At 42.0% G+C, this 22,119-nt stretch overlaps 1 protein-coding gene across 1 annotated transcript in view; it reads right to left on the reverse strand.

Moving 5' to 3' along the window:
- TNN (tenascin N) overlaps nucleotides 1-22,119 on the reverse strand; it is an 82,474-nt gene that overhangs the window by 19,665 nt on the left and 40,690 nt on the right. The window contains exons 11-18 of the mRNA XM_064276610.1: nucleotides 21,462-21,725; nucleotides 18,992-19,255; nucleotides 11,816-12,079; nucleotides 10,177-10,440; nucleotides 6,741-7,004; nucleotides 4,408-4,538; nucleotides 1,544-1,676; nucleotides 955-1,106 (exon numbers count right to left, since the gene is read on the reverse strand). Of these exons, the coding sequence (XP_064132680.1) occupies nucleotides 955-1,106; nucleotides 1,544-1,676; nucleotides 4,408-4,538; nucleotides 6,741-7,004; nucleotides 10,177-10,440; nucleotides 11,816-12,079; nucleotides 18,992-19,255; nucleotides 21,462-21,725 (1,736 nt within the window). The remainder of the gene's footprint in view (nucleotides 1-954; nucleotides 1,107-1,543; nucleotides 1,677-4,407; nucleotides 4,539-6,740; nucleotides 7,005-10,176; nucleotides 10,441-11,815; nucleotides 12,080-18,991; nucleotides 19,256-21,461; nucleotides 21,726-22,119) is intronic.

The raw sequence follows: 22,119 nt of genomic DNA on the forward strand, positions 1-22,119 counted from the left end.
AGATGGTATCATTTTATCCATGGCTGCTCAAGTGTCTTTGGTTTCCCAGGCCCTTGAGCAAACGTGTAAATGAATATAGTTTGAACACTATAAGGTCATGCTTTCTCCTTCCCAAATGAGTTGTGGATACACAGTGGATAAGGCTGCACGCTGGTCTGGGGCAGTGAGAGCCTCCATCAGTTCAGGCACAGGGAAAAAGGGAGGAGGGAGGGGAGGAGAGTGGAAGAATCAGATTGCAATCCTCAAAGGCAGCTCATCCCATAATTGGATCAGACTGATGCAATCAAAGAAGATGCCATGTGGTTTAAGCAGACAATGGTCCAAGAGAATAAAACCTCCACAAAGAAGACAGAAGATCAGAACACTGTCCAAATTTCCCTCTTTTAGGCTTTAGTCTTTAAAATCAAAGTCCCAAAGGCCTTGTTTCTGTATTGCGGAGTCAGGACACAGAATCCGACAAAGGGCCCAAATTCAGAGGACTGAGCCTTTAAAGAGATTACGTGCTCCCAGGGAAATGTGAGATGGCCCATTGGGAAGACCACTGAACTAGAAGGCTAAGATCCAGCTTTGTCATTAACTTGTGGTGTGACCTAGCCAAGGCACTTTGCTCTATAGGCCTCGCTTTCCCTATCTCTGAAATAGGAAAAATAAACCTCTCTCACTTACTCTAAAGCAGGTGAAAATGCTACCTATATATAGGACATTATTAGATCATGATAAATCCAGGAGCCTTCATAGTCATCAACGTTCATTTGACCAAGCCTGCTCAATTCCAGGTGTAACGGACTAGGCTCTTTTCCTATAGTGGGTTAGGATCTCTCTAAAAACAACACAAGCCACAAAAGTTCCCCTCTTCCTGGATAAAGGAGTGGAGTTGCCAGGGGTTCTACAGGGAGGCTATGACCGGAGAAACAAGACCCTGCACGGAGCCCCCCGGGGCTCAGCTTGACTCACAGTCCAGCCACCTCCATCAGTTTCCATATCGCAGTACACCTGCAGGGGCCGGCTGGCATCGCCATGCAGGTAGATGGTGTACAGGCCACTGGCAGCGTTGCTGTTCTGCTGAACTTGACTGCAGTCCAAAGGGTGTGGAAAACGGGCACTAACTGGGAGCCAAGTAGAAAGACAGTGTCATTAGGGAAAAAGCAAGGAAGAAGGGGAGTGAGGCTTCTTCCCTTCTTTTAAGACAGTGTATTTTGTTTACAAAGTATTTTATAACCTCCTACTACTTTGCTTCTTCCAACTCTTGATGCGTATCGTATTTTTTGTCACTCACTATGCTCTTGACAATCCCTCCAAATGTACCAGAACTAAGGTCAAGTTCATATCACTTCCTCCGTTGGCCCAACCTGTCCCCAAAATTACACTCCATTTTGCTCCCTTCTTTATATTTCTTTTGAACCCATGACCCAATTTCCACTTCCCCGTGCCTAGAGGAACCCACAACTCTGTATCCACTCTCTCCTCCTTGGATGCTTTCTCTAGCCTCTCCAATACTCACCCCCTACTGCATTCTTGTTCAGAGAACAGGGTTCCACATTACCTGTGGACAGGGTGGTTGATACACTCCTGCTCTGGCGATCACCCTTAAAGGCAACCAAGGAAACGGGGTAGGTGACACCTTGCTGAAGGCCTTGTGACTCAAATCTCTGGTCCCATCGTCCAAGCTGTGCCCCCTACCAAACAAAGGACATGGCAAACAGTCGGTCATTCAGCTTCTCACTCCCTTATCACCCTCAGTGTCAATAGCATTCCCTGTGTGCTAACGGCAGAGCTCTCTGAAGGAGCAGTGATGTGTTTCTTTGAGGGCTCCATGGCAGCCTAGAATCCCAGTGGGTCCTGGCCCCTTCTCTGCAGGGCCAGCCCAAGGAGATTCAGCACTGACGGAAGTACTAGCTGGGAGCCAGCAGCAGGTATTGCCCCTGTGGGGGGTCTCCTGGGGACCTCCACCATCCAGGTACACTCTGGGGCACTGACTCCGGCCACCACTGGCAGCACCAAAGAAAATGCCAGACTGAGGAAGAGTTAACAGGGGGAGATGAAACTGGCCATTGATATCCGTGAGGCAGACAGTTGATTTTTCAATAAACTTCCCTCTGAGGCTCTGTTATTTCCTCTATAAATAAAGGACTGAGTAGTGTTCCATTGTATTATGTGCCTAATTTTGTTTATCCATTCATTTGTTGATAAGCATTTAGGTTGGTCCTAGCCAAACTATGTAATCATGAATTGTCATATTGAATAATGAAGTACTAAGTCAGGAGAAGAAATGAAGTCTTGATACCTGCTATGATATGGATGGTAAGGATGGATGCTGAGTGAAAGAGGTCAATCAGAAAAGGACAAACATTGTACAGCCTCACTTATACAAAAAGACAAGAAAAGGCAAAGGTATGAGAACAAAGTTTATTAGTGGTTATCAGGGGCAGGAATGAGGGGGAGAAGGGGTTAACGGTGATAGAAAAATAGCATTGATTCCAGGTAGTGTTGCACAGCCTATTATTATAATTTCTGTCAAGAAGTTGTACACATGTAAAAAGTTGAACTGGCAAAAGTTGTGTGATAGATACATTAACAACAATGACAAAAAAAAAAAAGAGAGAGAAAGTAGCTGCTGAGGCTGCCTGTGTGCAAACAAACACCTCATGGGATTTGGTTCCTTGGTTTGTAGGTTTAGGGTCATGGTTTCATGGAACATACCAGTTAACTGGCCTAATACCGTGTTTAGTGCTTCTGTTCTACCTCCTAATCAAAAGGAGGGTATGGAATGTGTGGCTAATTGCCTCCATGAACAAATGCCACCTTTGCCATGAGACCAGAACTGGATGGTGCCGGGCTACCACTACTGAACATTTTGATCAAGGATTCTATAGAGGAATTCTGATCAAAAGAGGGATAATGTAGAGCAGAATTTCAAATTCTCACGGACTCCAGACTTTCTGGAGCCATGAAGCCTGGATGAACCTCTGAAACTATTCCCCTGAGATAATCTTTAAACTTTAAACCAAAAATATTCCCTGAAGTCTTCTTAAAACCAAACAATAGTTTAGCTTAACTAGTAAAAAAAAAAAGTTTCCCTTGAGCATTATGCTCTTTTAAGAACTACGTATATGGGATCAAACTGACAACAGCAATTCGAAAGGTTAGATAGAAACCTTAGGGAGCAGTGAGCTTATGTTAATGCGGGGGGAAAACCCAGAAAAGGAGGGTGAGAATGGCTGTGCAGCTTGAAGAATGTAATCAGTGTCACTGAATCGTACATGTAGGAACTGTTGAATTGGTGCATGTTCTACTGTGTATATTCTCAGCAACAACAAAACAAATAAAATTAAAAAAAAAAGGGGGGGAATAATTTTCCAGGCTTGAGGTGCACTGCCGGGTTCAGTTTCAGGCCAATGCACCTCAAGTGCGGCTACCACTTGTCTGTCAGTGGAGGCTCGCTTGTTGCTATGACAATGAACCAGTTTCAGCAGACCTTCCAGACTAAGACACACTAGGAAGCAAAGTCTGGAGATCTACTTCTGAAAAATCAGCCAATGAAAACCCTACGGATCACAACGGTCCTATCCCATTGTGCATGTGGTCGCCATGAGTCAGGGGACGACTCAAAGGCAGCCAACAACTTTCCTAGCGAGGCTATGTAAAGATGAATTGAAACACTGAAAACATTAAAGTGCCATTCCTGTTTTCCTTCCTCCCTTCTTTCTGTTTTGCCAAGGAAAAAGAATGATCATTTTCTATTAGGACATGTTTGGAAAATTTGCAGACCTTCAGATTCCAGGTAAAACCTTTGAAATAAAGGTTAATGGATTCATTCAATAAATATTTAATGAGCACCTACCATGTGCCAGGAGCCCTGGTGACATAGTGGTTAAGAGCTCATCTAACCAAATGTTTGGCAGTTCAAATCCAAGCCACTCCTTGGAAACCCTTTGGGGCAGCTCTACTCTGTCCTATTGGGTTGCTATGAGTCGGAACCAACTCGACGGCACCTAACAACAACAACCACATGCCAGGCACTTTTCTAAGCACTTTAAATACAGCAAGAAACAAAACAGACAGAAATTCTCTGCCCTCATGGAGCTTACACTGTATTGAAGACCACCATAAACAGAATAATATACAGCAGACATACACTAGCAAGTCAGCAACAGTCAACTAGGGGCAGCCACAACAGTTAGACCTAGAAAATGAAACTGCAATGTTCACAAAGACTGTGTTCAGCACTTTCCCTTGCACAGAGCAGATGATCAATAAGGATCAAGTGATTGATCGGTAGGCTGCCGTGAGACAGGCACTATTAGATATCATTACATTATTAGACGATGACTTGATTAGCCTAAGTCAGTTGCTTCACACAGAAGCTGAGTATGAGCACCAAGAGATAAGACAAGGAGTATCCAGTACCTTAACAGTTCCGTCTGGGAAATGGTAGGTCAGAACGTAGCCATCAATCTGAGCAGAAGGGGGTGTCCAGGTCAATATCCCACTAGACTGTGTTACATTGGATGGACGGAAGTTTTTGGGAGGGTCGATTTCTGTATATTAAAAGTCAGGTGATTATTATTACTAAGACGCAACAGAGACAAATCGTTCCTGAGACGTTAATTTATATTTTCTTCCTACATTTTCTCTCCTTTCTCTTTCTTCCTTCAAACAGGTAGCAGGCTCTGTTCTTCCTTGCCAAAGGAACTTCTCGACCGTTTTTTTCCAAAAGTGGAGACCCACTGAGGACAACAGGGTGAAGGAATAGGGGGCTAGGGGGTCCCGGAGGGAAGGAATCCCCCAGAAGATCCCCAGAGAGCGCTGGGTATGGGCAGCCGACTCTCAGAGATGGCAGGTTTCCCCAAGTGGTGAGGAAGGATGAGAGCCACAGATCTGAAAGGGCCCTGCACACAGAGACCAAGGCATCTCAGCAAACATCTGCCTGGAAAAATGACCTCAGTGCCAAATGGGGACCCCAATGTCTGGCATCGGGAAATGCCCCAAGACTTTACACACAGCCCCAGGGAAGGAGTGCAACACTAAATCTACTGATATTTCTGCCCCACAAGCAGAGTTGGGTCTTATGTATGAAATACGTAAGTATGAAATACAAGGTTCTATTTTTTACAAATTTAAATGTGTGGCCTTATATGTATACCTCTATATAAAGCATCTGGGGGGAGGGAAAGGAGACATGTAAAAAATGGGAGAAAAAGGGAAAGAGAAGAAGAGATGGATGGATATTGGAGAGCTTCTCTTCAGATTTCTGTTGCACTTCCCCACCCAGACACCAGAGGGCATGCACGGGCACATGTGCGTCCCCTATAGAGGAAAACAAAAGTTCAGCAAAGTATTAGTTAACAAAATAGTACTTCGGTCGGCCGGCTTTTTTTTTTTTTTTTTAAATAACCAAATAAGATATGAATGGAAATTTCCACGTTGAAAAAACATCATTATAGAAGGTGATTTTAATTTAGAAGTTTCCAAAAACAACGTCTCCAAGCTATTTTCTACCCAGTAGCATTTCAGTGGGGAACTGAATTGCAGTATTTTAATAGAAATCAGACAGCTTTTGTTTTGAATTAGGATGTTTTGACAAATTTTCAGTTTCTATAACATCATCTTGGTTTGACTTTTTAAAGTGCAACATCTGCATTGGATTTTATTCCATCCATCGCATGGAAAAACTGATTTTCCTGCTTTAGAAAATCAACAAAACCATAACTATTTTAACTAGTTTCTGCCATCTCTTTGCCCACCCATTCCCTGGTTATGGACTTGAGATGTCCACCTATTAGTAACTCTCACGTATCTATGAAGTAAAAAGATGATAATCCTATTATTCTTGTCATTAAAAATGGAGAAAATGAAACAAAGAGAAGATACGAAGGGAGGAAGGAAGGAAGAAAAGAACAAGGGAGAGAGGAAAAGAGGGAAGCGGAAGGGAAGGGGGAGGAAACTGGTTACCGGTTGCCTCTGGAGAGAAGCACTGGGGACTAGGGATGCTGGAATGGGACAGTTTCTTTTCTTCTTACACCACTTTGCTTAGTTTGAAATTTTTTTACTATAAGTGCGTATTACTTTCTTAATTGAAAATTCTTGCTAATTACAACTAATAAAAATAATTTTAAAAATTCAAGGCACCTGTAACTTCAGCGACCACATATGGTATACTCAGCCACAGAGGAGCGGATAGACCTTGCCCAGACAGCCTGAAGAGGCCCACAGACCCCGGGGTGGGCAGATGCTCTCCTCCAGGTCCCTCTGAGGCCTGAGCTCCATGATGCTTGGCCAATACAGGAGGTCCCATCACACACAGGAAGTCCAGGCATCTTTAATCATCAACTAGAGATGGATAGTGAGTAGAAGACGACGTTCTACCACCGCCCCCATTGTGGAGGATGGAAACAGAGAGACTGCTTTCGTTTCTCTCCTCCGAACTGGAGCTGAGGCCAACCAGGTTCCAACACCAAGGTGGAGAGCCTGGGAGCTGGGCTGGGTAGAGCGGCTAGTAAGGAATGCACCCTTGCACAACCATCTTGAAGAGTCTCGTAGTCTCACTTTCACATTGCTTCATCTACACTCTTTTCATCTTAGTCTGAACAACTGTTATGTCAACATATTACCTCAAAAAGTAAAAAGGGACCACCTTGAAGAATGATCTGAGGTGAAACAACTGACTTCCCCTGTTACCCTCCCACCCTTCCCTCCTGATATATGTATGAAGGTTTCTCTGTCGTTTTCCCTCACAGTACCTGTTAGGGCCTTGGTGTCAGCTTTCTTGCTCTCACGCCTCCCCTTCTGGGCCCACACGTTCACCGTGTAGTCCATGCCTGGCCTCAGGCCTGTCAGCACTGTGCTGCTCTGATCCTTCCCCACTGCAACCTCCTTGGTCTCTCCATCGGCAGAGGTATAGCGAACCACGTACTTGTCAATGGCAGCCTGCACCGGGACCCAGGAGATGGTAGCCGTGTTCTCTGTCACCTGGTCTGTCACCAGGTTTTGGGGGCTGTCAATATCTTTTTCAAAAGGTTAAAAAAAATGCTAAACTTTAGAACCAAGGGAGAACACCCCACCACCCCATCACCAGGGGCTCTCTGCTCAGGTAATCTTTAATAACAATACAATTCTACTGAAAACAGAGTAAAAGATCTTTGGTCCCACTTTTCAGGGAAACAACCCACTGGATATTAAAACTGGAAGGAATCAGACCTTCTTCAAGATGGAAATTTTCTTTGTGGTTCCCCCATGAATAACAGTAAAAATCTCCTCAGCAATAAGCCACCAAATTTTTTCCTGATACAATGTCCTCTATGGTGTCCATGGTATCTAATTATTTTATTTCACAGAATTTAAAGGCTGAGAAGCCATATCTTCTAACCTTGTTGTTTTATAAAAGGAAAGGAAAATCGAGGACCAGAGAAATGAAGACACTTATCCAAGGTCCCACTGTTCTCTTGTGTTCAAACCAAGATGAGACCCTCTGTGCTCTGAATTCTGAATCTTCCCACCTTTTCAAGGACTTTGCTCCTTTTCATTTACCCTCTTTACAGCATCGTCAGTCTCTCCTTCTCCGTCGCCCATCCCAAACCAACAAGCTCTAGGGTCTCCATCATTCCCCAGATTTATTTCTCCCTCCCCACCCAATTACCTAACAGACTTCTTAACAGAATTGTCTGCAAACCTTAAGTTCACTTCCTCACCTCCCATTCACTACTCAAATCAGTCAAAGTTGGTTTCTTTCTACACCACACGATTAAAACTGCTAGTTTAGGCCATCAACAACTTCCATGTTGCCAAAGCCAATGGGCACTTGTCATCCTCACCTTACTCAAATTTTTAGTAGCATTTGCCAGAGTTGATCCACTCCCAGCGTCTTGAACACTCTCTGCACTTGGCTTTCATGACTATGTGCTCTCCTAACTCACTGGCTCCTTCTCCTCAGTGTCCTTTGTGGGCAACCTGTAAATGTTGCAATGTCCAAGACTCCCTCTTTCTCTCTCTCTCCCTCCAGTTCTCCTTAGGTGATTTCACCCATTTCCATGACTTTAATTACCAACTGTTCATTCATTGCTCCCAAATTTGTATCAATTCCGAGCCCCGGATGGGTATCTACATATCTACCACAGTGCCTGGCAGCACATATTAGACATTCAATAAATATTTGTGGAATCAATAAGTAAGCTACTCAATTAACCAATGAATCTCACATATATACCAAGCTTAAGCATCTAAAAGTCTTGACCTTACTCCCCAAGCCTATTTATCTCTTAGTCTTCCCACTCAGAAAATGGTGCCACCATCTCCATGTCAACCAAGCACAGGAATTAGATACCCTATATCTAACTCACCAACAATTACTGTCAATTCGACCTCCAAAATAGGTTCCCAGACACCCCCTCTTCTCTAGCGCTGCTGCCATCACATTTGTCCACATCATCATCATCTCTCATCCAGACTTCTACAATAGCTTCTTCACCAGTCTTCCCACTTCTACCTTTGTCATCTCTTTATTCGCCTCACTGTAACCCGAGTAATCTTTTTAAATGAATATTGGATCATGTCACTCTTCTTCTATTAAATACAACTCCCTTTCTTTTTTATTTTTTTTTTTCCCAAATAGTTATAATAATTTATTCACCCACAGTAATGTAGGAAAATTTTATTGGCTACATAACATCACCAAACGTGGCCATTTCTATCTTTTTTCTTTAGTCATTCTGGTGGTATTGCATTGTGGATTTTTTTTTTAGATTGTACTTTAGATGAAGGCTTACAGAACAAATTAGTTTCTCATCAAACAGTTAGTACACACATTGTTCTATGACACTGGTTAACAACTCCCTTCCTTTTTTAGATATCACGTGATGCTGTAGGATCTGGCCCTACCTCCTTTCTCTCTCACCTTTTATGATCCAGCAACAGAGGCCTCCTTTTAGTTCTTCAGCTATCTCATGTGCTATTCCAGCTTAGGGATACACCCATAGTTTTCCTTCTCTCAGAAATGGCACAAATGGCTAGTTTCCCCCAAAAGACATTCTCCCCTTCTTCTATAAGCACATTGTCCAGTAGATCTTTCTGCAATGATGGAAATGCCCTACAAGGTGCACTGTCCAATTTGAAATGTGGCTAGTGCAACTAAGGAGATAAATTTTTTATTTCAATTATTTTTAATTAATTAAAATTTAAATAGCCACAGGTAGCTAGTGGCTACAACACTGGACAGCACAGTGTAATAGAAATTTAAGCTGGGCACATGGCCACCTAACTAAAGACCTCATTTCCCAGCCTACCTTGTAGTGAGGGCTGGCATTGTGTCTTGGATCAGGCCAAAGAAGAACTGATGTGTTCCAGTAATACCCTCCCCTTTCCCATGTTCCTTTCCACTGGCTTGAATTTGGATACAGTGGTGACCATGGGGATGAGGGAAACTCCCTAGGGATAGCTGAGCAAGAATACAGAAGGAGCCTAGGTCTCCCAAACCATGAAGCTACCATATCAGCCTTGGCCTGTTTATATTCTGACCATTCCACAAGAGAGGAATAAGTTTCTCTCTTGTTTAAGCAACTGTTATTTCGTGTATCTTATGAATCTGTACCCTGTTACTCACCACGTCCCATCTAAGTACCTCAACCCCATTATTCTCTGTACCTACACCATGTTCATCTCCCTCATGGAACACATCATAACTTATGGCTATAAGTTTCTTTATTTGCTTGTTATTCTCTGTCTTTCCCAACGAACTTCAAGAGAGTGGGAACCATATTTGTTTTGTTCACCACAGTATTTCCATGCCTTATACTTAGAAGATACTCATTAAAAATTAGTTGCATATTGAAAAGAACATAGGGCTACACAGCACCTACTTAATCAAATAGCTTACCACTACACAGCTCCTTAATCTGACATTTTTTAAGAATTCTTACATTGGTTTTGCCTTATTGCCTATAATGTTCTATAACTGAGAGGCACAGTGGTTAAAAGCAAAGGCTTTGGGGAAAGTTTTTTAAGACATTTATGGGACTTATGCTTTGTTCTCTCCTTACGTGAATAAAGTTATTCACAACAAACTGTCCCAAAATAGACCACAGCACCCAGGTCACAGAACCCAAAAGCAGCAGCGTCATAATTCAGCAGCTACACACAATCTGCATTGATTACCCCAGTTAATTCTCTCCTCCCCCCTGTTACCTGTTGGGGCCTTGGTGTCTGCTTTCTTGCTCTCTTGGCTCCCCTTTTGGGCCCACACATATACCGTGTACTCCACACCTGGCCTCAGGCCAGTCAGCTCCGTGCTGCTCTGATCCTTCCCCACTGGAACCTCCTCGGTCTCTCCGTCAGCAGAGGTGTAGCGCACCATGTACTTGTCAATGACAGCCTGCACCGGATCCCAGGAAACGGTGGCTGTGTTCTCCGTCACCCGGTCTGTCACCAGGTTTTTGGGGCTATCAATGTCTGAAAGGAAAAGTGCTAATCAATAAACACTATTAACAGGCCCCAGAGTGTGGAAACTGATAGCCATCTGCTTGTACTGAGACCCTTTCGTGTTTTGTGGTTTTCCATCTCACATGGTCTTGTTTTGTTTTTGAACTGTCTCATGGACAAATGTCTTGTTTCCCAGATAGACACTGGCTCCTCAAGGAGATGGCAGAGTAGGACAGAATCTGAAATTCAGGGTTATTACTTCTACAAAGAATTCAGCAAAATAAATCTCTTTATTCATTTAGTAGGGGCATACTGAGCCCCTACTATGTAGAAGTCCTTGGGTGGTACAAATGATTAACATGTTCAGCTGCTAATCAAAAGGTTGGTGGTTCAAGTCCACCCAGGGACACCTCAAAAGAAATGCCTGGCAATCTACTTCCAAAATTTCAGCCACTGAAAACCCTATGGAGATTAGTTCTTCTCTAATGCACCTGGGGTCACCATGAATCAGAACTAACTCAATGGCAACTGCCATATATGTAAAACACACATGGTGCTAGGTAGTATGCAAGGCACAGTGTTGAAGAAGATATGGTCTCTGCTCACAAGGATCTAATAATTTTGCATCTAGCATCATGTCAATGAAGGCCTACCACTTCATACAAGAAGATTCTAAAAGTCAGATCCAAACATAAGGACCTAGAGAAGTAGGGCTGTATCCTGTCCTCTTTGTGTCCCCAGTGCCTAGCATAGTATACACATGGAAATAACTCAGTAAATATTGGTTAACTGAATCAGCAAAAAATAAAATTTGATTTTAACATTCATAAACCTATCAGAGATTCACTTGTAATGCTAACCAATTCACTATACTAAATGTGGCCATACTATATCTCTCTCTCACAACAATAAGATAAGATTGTAACACTGGAGTTACCTTTATCCTGAAAAGCAGAATTATAATATGACTCCTTTATACTAAAACAGGTCACACACATCTATTTGGTATGGTAGATATAAAGTCTACTTTCTTAAGGTTGGATTTTCAGTATGCTATTCTTAATATTAGCAATGTTCAATTTTCATTTTCTGTTCCCATTCACAAACTCAGTGAAGGCCCTCAATACTGTCTACAGCAAAGAATTCATGCAATCAGAGGAGGAGTGGATGGACATAGCCACCCAATCACAGCAAAATCACAGCTTAAAGACTGACACATAGACCTGGCCCGTAAGAAAGCTAGTTGAAGGGACATAAGGGCTGGCATATGCAGTCATTTATGAAAGGTCACGATCTTGCTCTTCCATAAATCATCAATTCTGCCAATGTCAGAGAAGAAAAACCAAACTTGACATATACTTATCATGACAGGTGTTATATCACCAAAGAAAGATGCTTCCATTACCTGTTGGGGCCTTAGTGTCAGCTTTCTTGCTTTCTCGGCTCCCCTTCTGGGCCCACACGTACACATTGTATTCCACACCTGGCCTCAGACCCGTCAGCACCATGCTGCTCTGATCCTTCCCCACGGGAACCTCCTTGGTCTCTCCGTCAGCAGAGGTGTATTGTACAATGTACCTGTCAATAACAGCCTGCACTGGGTTCCAGGAGACCGTGGCTGTGTTCTCTGTCACCCGGTCCATCACCAGGTTTTTGGGGCTGTCAATGTCTGAAAGGAAAATGTTGATAAATAAACACTATCATATCAATATAGACACCACAGAGTCAGACCTTGTGTCCATTTCACTCAGAATGAGACCATTTCCTGTTCCTGTGGTTTTCCCCATCTCATATGCTGTTGTTGGCATTCAGTTGTTTCATGGACAGAGACCTCGTCTCCACAGCTGGACTCCTGATTCTCAAGGAGGCAGCACAGGCGAGGTGAATGAGCACTTGATTCAGATTCAGAAGAGCTAGTTCTAGTCCCAGCCCAGAGAGTCAGAGCAGAGGGGTAAGAAGAGCCCTGGGCTGGAGCCAGAGGCCAGGGATCTACTCCCAGCTCTGCTGTCAGCCAGCTGTGGCCCTGGAAAACTCAGCTGCCTCTGACTGGGCCTCGGTTTCATCAACTATAAAATGTGGAGCTTAAATAGATTTTGATGATGCCATAATAGTCCATGAATATTTCATGAAAGTAATGCTATAATATATTAGCTAACTTTGTGACATTACAGAAATTACTCAGTTCTCTGTATTTGAGATTTCTCATCTGAAAAATGAGGTATCGATTCCTGTTCTACCCATCTCAAGACAAATTCCTCTGAGGACCAAGTAAATGAAGAAAAAGCCCTCATCCACTGCTGATGGAATGTAAAGTGGTGCAACTATTTTAGAAAACAGTTTGGCAGTTCCTGAAAAGTTAAACATAGAGTTACAATAAAACCCTACAACTCCACTCTTGGGTGGATACTCAAGAGAAATTAAAACACCATCTGGAAAAAAAATGAAACAGGATCAATAACTCACACCTTACATAAAAACTAATTTGAAATGGATCAAAGAAACTATAAAGATCATGCAAGAAAAAACCAGAGGCCCTGATACATGGCATTAACAGCATATGAACCATAACTAACAATATACAAACTCCAGAAGATAAGATAGATAACTGGGATCTTCTAAAAATTAAACACTTTTGCTCCTCAAAAGATTTTACCAAAAGAGTAAAAAGAGACCCTAAAAACTGGGAAAAAATTTTGGCTATGACAAATCTGACAAATGTCTGATCTCTAAAATTCTACAGAAAAATCCAACGCCTCTACAACAAAAAGACAAATAATCCAGTTAAAAAGTGGGCAAAGAAAATGAAGAGGCTAACAGACACATGAGAAAATGCTCGTGATCGCTAGCCATTAGAGAAATGGAAATCAAAAGCACAGTGAGATACCATCTCACCCCAGCATTACTGGTATGAATAATAAAAACAGAAATAACAAATGGAGACGCTGAAGGGAGACTGGAACTCTTATGCACTGCTGGTGGGAATGCAAAATGATTCAAATATTTTGGAAAACAATATGGTGCTTCCCTAGAAAGCTGGAAATAGAAATACCATATGACCCAGCAAACCCCTCCTAGTAATATATCCTAGAGAGATAAGCACTGTCACACAAATAGATATATGCACACCCATGTTCACTGCAGTGTTGTTCACAATAGCAAAAAGATAGAAACAATCTAGATGCCCATCAACAGATGAATGGATAAGCTATGGTACATACACACAATGCAGTACTGTGCAACAATAAAGAACAATAACGAATCTGTGAAGCATCTCACAACGTAGATGAATCTGAAGGGTATTATGCTGAGTGAAACAAGTCAATCACAAGAGGACATATATTGTATGAGACCACTACTATAAAAACTCATGAAAAGGTTTACACACAAAAAGAAACAATCTTCGATGATTACAAGGGAGGGGATGGAAAACCACTAAATAGACAGTAGATAAGTGGTAACTTCAGTGAAGGGTAAGACAGTACACAATACTGGGGAAGCCAGCACAACTTTTACAAGGCAAGGTCATGGAAGCTTCATAGACACATCCAAACTCCTTGAGGGACCGAATTACTAAGCTGAGGGCTATGGGGACCATAGTCTTGGGGAACATCTAGCTCAATTAGCATAACAGAGCTTATAAAGAAAATGTTCTATATTCTACTCTAGTGAATAGTACCTGGGGTCTTAAAAGCCTATGGGCGGCCATCTAAGATACTTCACTGGCCTCACCCCTTTGGGAGCAAGGGAGAATAAAGAAAAATAAAGACACAAGGAAAAGATTACTCCAAAGGATTAATGGACCACAACTACCATGGCCTCCACAAGACTGAGTCCAGTACACTAGATGGTGCCCAGCTACCACCACTAACTGCTTTGACAGGGATCACAATAGAGGGTCCCAGACAGAGCTGGAGAAAAATGTATAACAAAATTCTAACTCACAATAAAAGACCAGACTTACTGGCCTGATAGAGGCTGAAGAAACCCCGAGAGTATGGCCCCCAGACATCCTTTTAACTCAGTAATGAAGTCACTCCTGAGGTTTACCCTTTAGCCAAAGATCAAACAAGCCCATAAAACAAAATAAGACTAAAGGGGCACACCAGCCCAGGGCAAGGACTAGAAGGCAGGAGGGGACAGAAAAGCTGATAATAGAGAACTCAAGGTCAAGAAGGGGAGAATGTTGACATGTCGTAGGGTTGTTAACAATGTCATAAAATAATATATATACTAACTGTTTAATGAGAGGCCAGTTTGTTCTGTAAACCTTCATCTAAAGTACAATAAAAAAAGAGAGAAATGAAAACATATGTCCAGATAATAACTTGTACACAAATATTCATAGCACTATTCACGATAGCTAAAAAGTGGAAACAATCCAAATGTCCATCATCTGATGAATGGATAAATAAAATGTGGTATATCCATACAATAAAAAATTACATGGCAATAAAAAGGAATAAAGTACTGATACATACTATAACCCATCACGTGTCTTGCCAGTTTGTTGTACTGTGGTAGCTTACATGTTGCAGTGATGCTGGAAGCTTTGCTACTGGTATTTCAAATACCAGCAGCGTCATCCTTGGTGGACAGGTTTCAGCAGAGCTTCCAGACTAAGACAGACTAGGAAGAAGGACCTGGTAATCTACTTCTGAAAATGTTGGCCAGGGAAAACCTTATGAATAGCAGCAGAACATTGTCCCATATAGTGCCAGAAGATGAGACCCTCAGGTTGGAAAGCACTCAAAATAAGACTGGAGAAAGAGCTGCCTCCTCAGAGTAGAGTCAACCTGAAAAATGACATGGATGGAGTCAAGCTTTTGGGACCTTCATTTGCTGATGTGGCACAACTCAAAATGAGAAGAAACAGCTGCAAACATGTATTAATAATCGGAATGTGGAATGTATGAATCTAGGAAAATAGGAAGTCATCAAAAATGAGATGGAATGCATAAACATCAATATCCTAGACATTAGTGAGCTGAAATGGCCTCGTACTGGCCATTCTGAATCAGACAATCACAGGGGCTACTTTGACAGGAATGACAAATTAAAGAGGAACGGCACTGCATTCATCATCAAAAAAGAACATTTCAAGATCTATCCTGAAGTGCAACATTGTCAGTGATAGGATAATATCCACATACTACAAGGAAGACCAGTTAATATGAGTATTATTCAAATTTATGCACCAACCACTAAGGCCAAAAATGAAGAAATTGAAGATTTTTACCAACTTCTGCAGCCTGAAATTGATCAAACGTGCAATCAAGATGCATTGACGGTTACTGGCAATTGGAATGCAAAAGTTTGAAACAAAAAAGAAGGATTGGTAGTTGGAAAATACGGTCTTGGTGATAGAAAAGATACCAGAGATCACACGATAGAATTCTGCAAGACAAATGACTTCTTCATTGCAAATACCTTTTTTCAACAACATAAATGGTGACTATACACCTAAAAAAAAAAAAAATTTTTTTTTTTTTTTATACACCTGGACCTTGCCAGATAGAATACATAGGGATCAAATCGACTAAATCTGTGGAAAGAAATGATGGAAAAGCACAATATCACCTGTCAGAAAAAGGCCAGGGGCCAACTGTAGAATAGATCAATTGTTCATATGCCAGTTCAAGATGAAGTTGAAGAAAATTAGAACAAGTCCATGAGAGCCAAAGTATGACCTTGAGTATAACCCACCTAAATTTAGAGACCATCTTAAGAACAGATTTGATGCATTGAATACTAATGACCAAAGACCAGATGAGCTGTGAAATGACATCAAGGACATCATACATGAGGAAAGCAAGAAGTTATTAAAAAGACAGGAAAGAAAGAAAAGACCAAAATGGATGTCAGAAGAGACTCTGAAACTTGCTCTTAAACATAGAGTGCCTAAAGCAAAGTAAGAAATGATGAAGTAAAAGTGCTGAACAGAGGATTTCAAAAGGCAGCTCCAGAAGACAAAGTAAAGTACTATAATGAAATGTGCAAAGACCTGGAGATAGAAAACCATAAGTGAAGAACTCACTCAGCATTTCTCAAGCTGAGAGAACTGAAGAAAAAATACAAGCCTCGAGTTGCAATACTGAAGAATCCTATGGGAAAATAGTAAACAACACAGGAAGCATCAAAAGAAGATAGAAGGAATACACAGAGTCACTATGCCAAAAAGAATTAGTTGACGTTCAACCATTTCGGGAGGTAGCATATAATCAAGAACCAACGGTATTGAAGAAAGATGTCCAAGCTGCACTGGAGGCATTGGTGAAAAACAAGGTTCCAGTAACTGATGTAATACCATTTGAGATGTTTCAACAAACTGATATGGTGCTAGAGGTGCTCACTCAACTATGCCAAGAAATTTGGAAGACAGCTACCTGGCCAACCAACTGGAAGAGATTTATACTTGTATCCATTACAAAGAAAGGTGATCCAACAGAATGTGGAAATTATTGAACAATACCATTAATATCACATGCAAGTAAAATTTTGCTGAAGATCATTCAAAAGCAATTGCAGCAGTACATAGACAGGGAAGTGCCAGATTCAGAAGGGAATGTGGAACAAGGGATATCATTGATGATGACAGATGGATCTTGGCTGAAAGCAGAGAACACCAGAAAGATGTTTACCTGTGTTTTATTGACTATGCAAAGGCATTTGACTGTGTGGATCATAACAAATATGGATAACATTGCAAAGTATGGGAATTCCAGAACACTTAATTGTGGTCATGAGGAAATTTTACATCAACCAAGGAAGAGGCAATCATTCAAACAAAACAAGGAGATACTGTGTGGTTTAAAGTCAAGAAAGGTGTGCATCAGGGTTATAGCCTTTCGCCATACTTATTCAATCTGTATGCTTAGCAAACAATCCGAGAAGCTGGACTATATGAAGAACAAGGCATCAGAATTGGAAGTAGACTCATTAACAACCTGACCTATGCAGATGACACAACCTTGCTTGCTGAAAGCAAAGAGGACTTGAAGCACTTATTGGTGAAGATCGATGACCACAGCCTTCAGTATGTATTACACCTGAACATAAAGAAACCAAAATCCTCACAAATAGATCAATAAGCAACATCATGATAAACAGAGAAAAGACTGAATCTGTCAAGGATTTCATTTTACTTGGATCCACAATCAATCCCCATGGAAGCAGCAGCCAAAAAAACCAAAAGACACATTGCACTGGGCAAATCTGGGGCAAAAGACCTCCTTGATGTGTTAAAAAGCAAAGATATCACTTTAAGGACTGAGGTAGGCCTGGCCCAAGCCATGGTGTTTTCAATTGCCTCATATGCATGCCAAAGTTAGACAATGAATAAGGAAGACTGAAGAAGAACTGATGTCTTTGAATTATGGTGTTGGCAAAGAACACTGACTATATCACAGACTGCCAGAAGAACAAACAAATCTGCCTTGGAAGAAGTACGGCAGAATGCTCCTTAGAAGCAAGGATGGCAAGACTTCATTTCACATACTTGGGCATGTTATCAGGAGGGACCAGTCCCTGGAGAAGGACATCACACTTGGTAAAGCAGAGGGTCAGCCAAAAAGAGGAAGAGCTTCAACGAAACAGACTGACACAGTGGCTGCAACGATGGGCTCAAGCATAACAACAATTGTGAGAACGGTGCAGGACCATGCCATGTTTTGTTCTGTTGTACACAGGGTCACTATGAGTCGGAACCAGCTCAACAGCACCTAAAAACAACAACACAACATACGTGAACCTTGAAAATAGTATGATAAATGAAAGAAGCCAATCACAAAAGGCCATAGGTTGTATGATTCCATTTTTATGAAATGTCCAGAATTGGCAAATCTATAGAGACAGAAAGTAGTGGGTGCCCAGAGCCCGGGGGATGGGGGTTGGGGAGTAATCGGAGTGACCACTAATGGGTATGAGATTTCTTTTTAGGGTGATAAAAATTTTCTAAAATTAGTGGTGATGGTTACATAACTGTCAATATGCTAAAACCACTGAATTGAACATTTTCTAGTAGGTAAATTATATCTCAATACAGCTGTGATTAAAAATGAGGCAATAGATATGAAACAGCTTTAAAAATTATTAACTATAATTTTATATAAGTACAAACTTATAATCCTCAATACTGACACACAGTAGGAATCCAAGAGGGTATTTGGTCACTAGGACAATAACCTTTATTTGTTCTAAAGAGTTCACAGCAAAAGGCATTTCTCTAAAGTACTTAACTCACAGCTCCTAACATACGTGGTTTCTATATGTTTCCTCCCTTTAAGGAAGAACTATTTAGTGACTGATGACAAAGAAAAAACACAATTGCAGCAGAGTGGGTAGATGTGATCAATCACCACTCATCTGTACAAGATCAAGTATGAAACTAAATATGAGGCCCTTATTTTGAGAGGCTGTATTGAAAGGAAGAGAGATATGGTCCGTGCAGTTCTTCAGAGGTCCACCATCCTGCTCCTCCATAAATCATCAATGCTGCCAATGTCAGAGAAGGAAAACAAAAACCTGACCAACTATAGGCTTAGCAAGACAGGTGTTATATCACCAATGAAAGGTGCTCCATTACCTGTTGGGGCCTTGGTGTTGACTTTCTTGCTCTCCTGGCTCCCCTTCTGGGCCCACACGTTAACCATGTACTCTACACCTGGCCTCAGGTCCGTCAGCACCGTGCTGCTCTGATCCTTCCCCACTGGAACCTCCTTGGTCTCTCCGTCAGCAGAGGTGTAGCGCACCATGTAGCTGTCAATGACAGCCTGCACTGGGTCCCAGGAGATGGTGGCCGTGTTTTCCGTCACCTGGTCCATCACTAGGTTTTTGGGGCTGTCAATGTCTGAAAGAAAAATTTTGATCAACAAACACTATCAATAGGCATCAAAGAGTCAGATCTTTTGTCATTTCACTGGGGATGAGACCATTTCCTGTTTCTGTGGTTTTCCCCATCTCATATGTTGTTGTTGGTATTCAGTTGCTTCATGGACAGAGACCTTGTCTCCACAGCTGGGCTCCTGAATCCTCAAGGAGGCACCACAGGCAAGGTGAATGAGCACTTGATTCAGATTCAGAAGAACTAGTTCTAGACCCATCCCAGACAAGCAGAGCACAGGAGCCCTTGGCTGGAGTAGGGGACCAGGATCTAGTCTCAGCTCTGCTGTCAGTCAATTGTGGCCTTGGACAACTCAGCTACTTCTAGCTGGGCCTCAGTTTCCTCATCTGTAAAATGTGCAGCTTAGGTTTTGATGCCATAATATTCCATGAATATTCCATCAATCTAATGCTATAAAATATTAGCTAACTTTGTGACCTCAATAGAAATCACTTCTCTGCTTTTGAGATTTCTCATTTAAAAAATGGGATATCGATTCCTGTTCTACCCATCTCAAGACAAATTCCTCTGAGGACCAAGTAAATGAGGAAAAAGCCTGCATTGATTGCTGATGGAATGTAAGATGGTACAGCTATTTTAGAAAACAGTTTTGTAGTTCCTCAAAACATTAAGCACGGAGTTACAATAAAACCCTGCAAGTCCACTCCTTAGGTGGATACTCAAGAGAAATGAAAACATGTCCACATAAGAATTTGCACACAAATATTCATAGTAGCTTTATTCATGACAGCTAAAAAGTGGAAACAATACAAAAGTCTGTCAACTTATGAATGAATAAATAAAATGTGGTATATCCATACAATAAAATATTATTGGGCAATAAAAAGGAAGAAAGTACTGATACACACTACAACATGGGTGAACCCTGAAGATAGAATGCTGGGGGAAAGAAGCCCATCACAAAAGGCCACATGCTCTATGAATCCATTTTTTATGAAATGTGCAGAATTGGCAAATCTATAGAGACAGAAAGTAGTGGGTTCCCAGGGGCTGAGGCAATGGACACTAATGGGCATGAGATTTCTTTCTGGGGTGATGAAAACATTCTAAAATTAGTGGTGATGGTTATACAACTGTCAATATGCTAAAACGACTGAATTGTACATTTTTAAGTAGGTAAATTATATCATAATAAAACTGCTATAAAAAATGAGGAAACAGATATTAAAGAGCTTGTCATGGACTGAATTATGTCTCCCAAATTTGGCTGGGCCATGATTCCCAGTACTGTGAGATCTTCCTATATGTTTTAAATCCTGCCTGTTTGATGTTAATGAGGGAGGATGGGCCACACTTGTGTTTGTGAGGCAGGACTCAGTCCACAAAATTGAATTGTGTCTTCAGGCAATCTCTTGAGACATAAAAGAAAAACTCAAACAGAGAGATAGAGGGACCTCGTATCACCAAGAAAGCACTGCCGGGAGCAGAGCGCGTCCTTTGGACCTGAGGTCCCTGCACAGAGAAGCTCCTAGTCTGGGGGAAGATTGATGAGAAGGCAACAGAGAGAAAAAGCCTTTCCTTGGAGCTGACACCCTGAATTTGGACTTTTAGCCCACTTTACTGTGAGAAGATAAACTCTTCGTTAAAGCCACCCACCTGTGGTATTTCTGTTACAGCAGCACTAGATAACTAAGACAAAGCTTTAAAAATCATTAACTGTTTTTATATATAAGTACAAAGTTAGAATCCTCAGTACTGGGCACACAGATGGTATCCAAGAGAGGATTTACTCACTACGAAGACAATAACCTTTATTTGTTCTAAAGAGTTCACAGCAAAAGGCATTTCTCTAACTACTTAGCTCACAGATCCTAACATACATGGTTTCCATATATTTCCTCCCTTTAAAGAAGAACGTTTTAGTGACTGATGACAAAGAAAATACACAACTGCAGCAGAGTAGGTAGATGTGATCAGTCACCATTCATCTTTACAAGACCAAGTATGAGGCCTAATATGAGGTCCTTATTTTGAGAGGCTGTATTGAAAGGAAGAGAGACATGGTGTGTGCAGTTCTTCAGAGGTCCACCATCTGGCTCCTCCATAAATCATCAAAGCTGCCAATGTCAGTGAACAAAAACAAAAACCTGACCAACCGTAGGCTAAGCGTGAGAGACAGGTGTTATATCACCAATGAAAGGTGCTTCATTACCTGTTGGGGCTTCGGTGTTGGCTTTCTTGCTCTCCTGGCTTCCCTTCTGGGCCCACACCTTAACCGTGTACTCCACACCTGGCCTCAGGCCCGTCAGCACCTTGCTGCTCTGATCCTTCCCCACTGGAACCTCCTTGGTCTCTCCGTCAGCAGAGGTGTAGCGCACTATGTAGCTGTCAATGACGGCCTGCACTGGGTCCCAGGAGATGGTGGCCGTGTTCTCTGTCACCTGGTCCATCACTAGGTTTTTAGGGCTGTCAATGTCTGAAAGGAAAATGTTGATCAATAACACTGTCAAAAGGCACCAAAGAGTCAGATCTTTTGTTCGTTTCACTGGGGGTGAGACATTTCCTGTTCCTGTGGTTTTCCTCATCCCATATACTGTTGGCATTCAGTTACTTCATGGACAGAGACCTTGTCTCCACAGCTGGGCTCCTGAATCCTCAAGGAGGCACCACAGGCAAGGTGAATGAGCACTTGATTCAGATTCAGAAGAACTAGTTCTAGACCCATCCCAGACAAGCAGAGCACAGGAGCCCTTGGCTGGAGTAGGGGACCAGGATCTAGTCTCAGCTCTGCTGTCAGTCAATTGTGGCCTTGGACAACTCAGCTACTTCTAGCTGGGCCTCAGTTTCCTCATCTGTAAAATGTGCAGCTT

Source organism: Loxodonta africana, chromosome 25, assembly GCF_030014295.1.
Source record: "Loxodonta africana isolate mLoxAfr1 chromosome 25, mLoxAfr1.hap2, whole genome shotgun sequence".
In the NCBI taxonomy this organism is placed as follows: domain Eukaryota; kingdom Metazoa; phylum Chordata; class Mammalia; order Proboscidea; family Elephantidae; genus Loxodonta; species Loxodonta africana.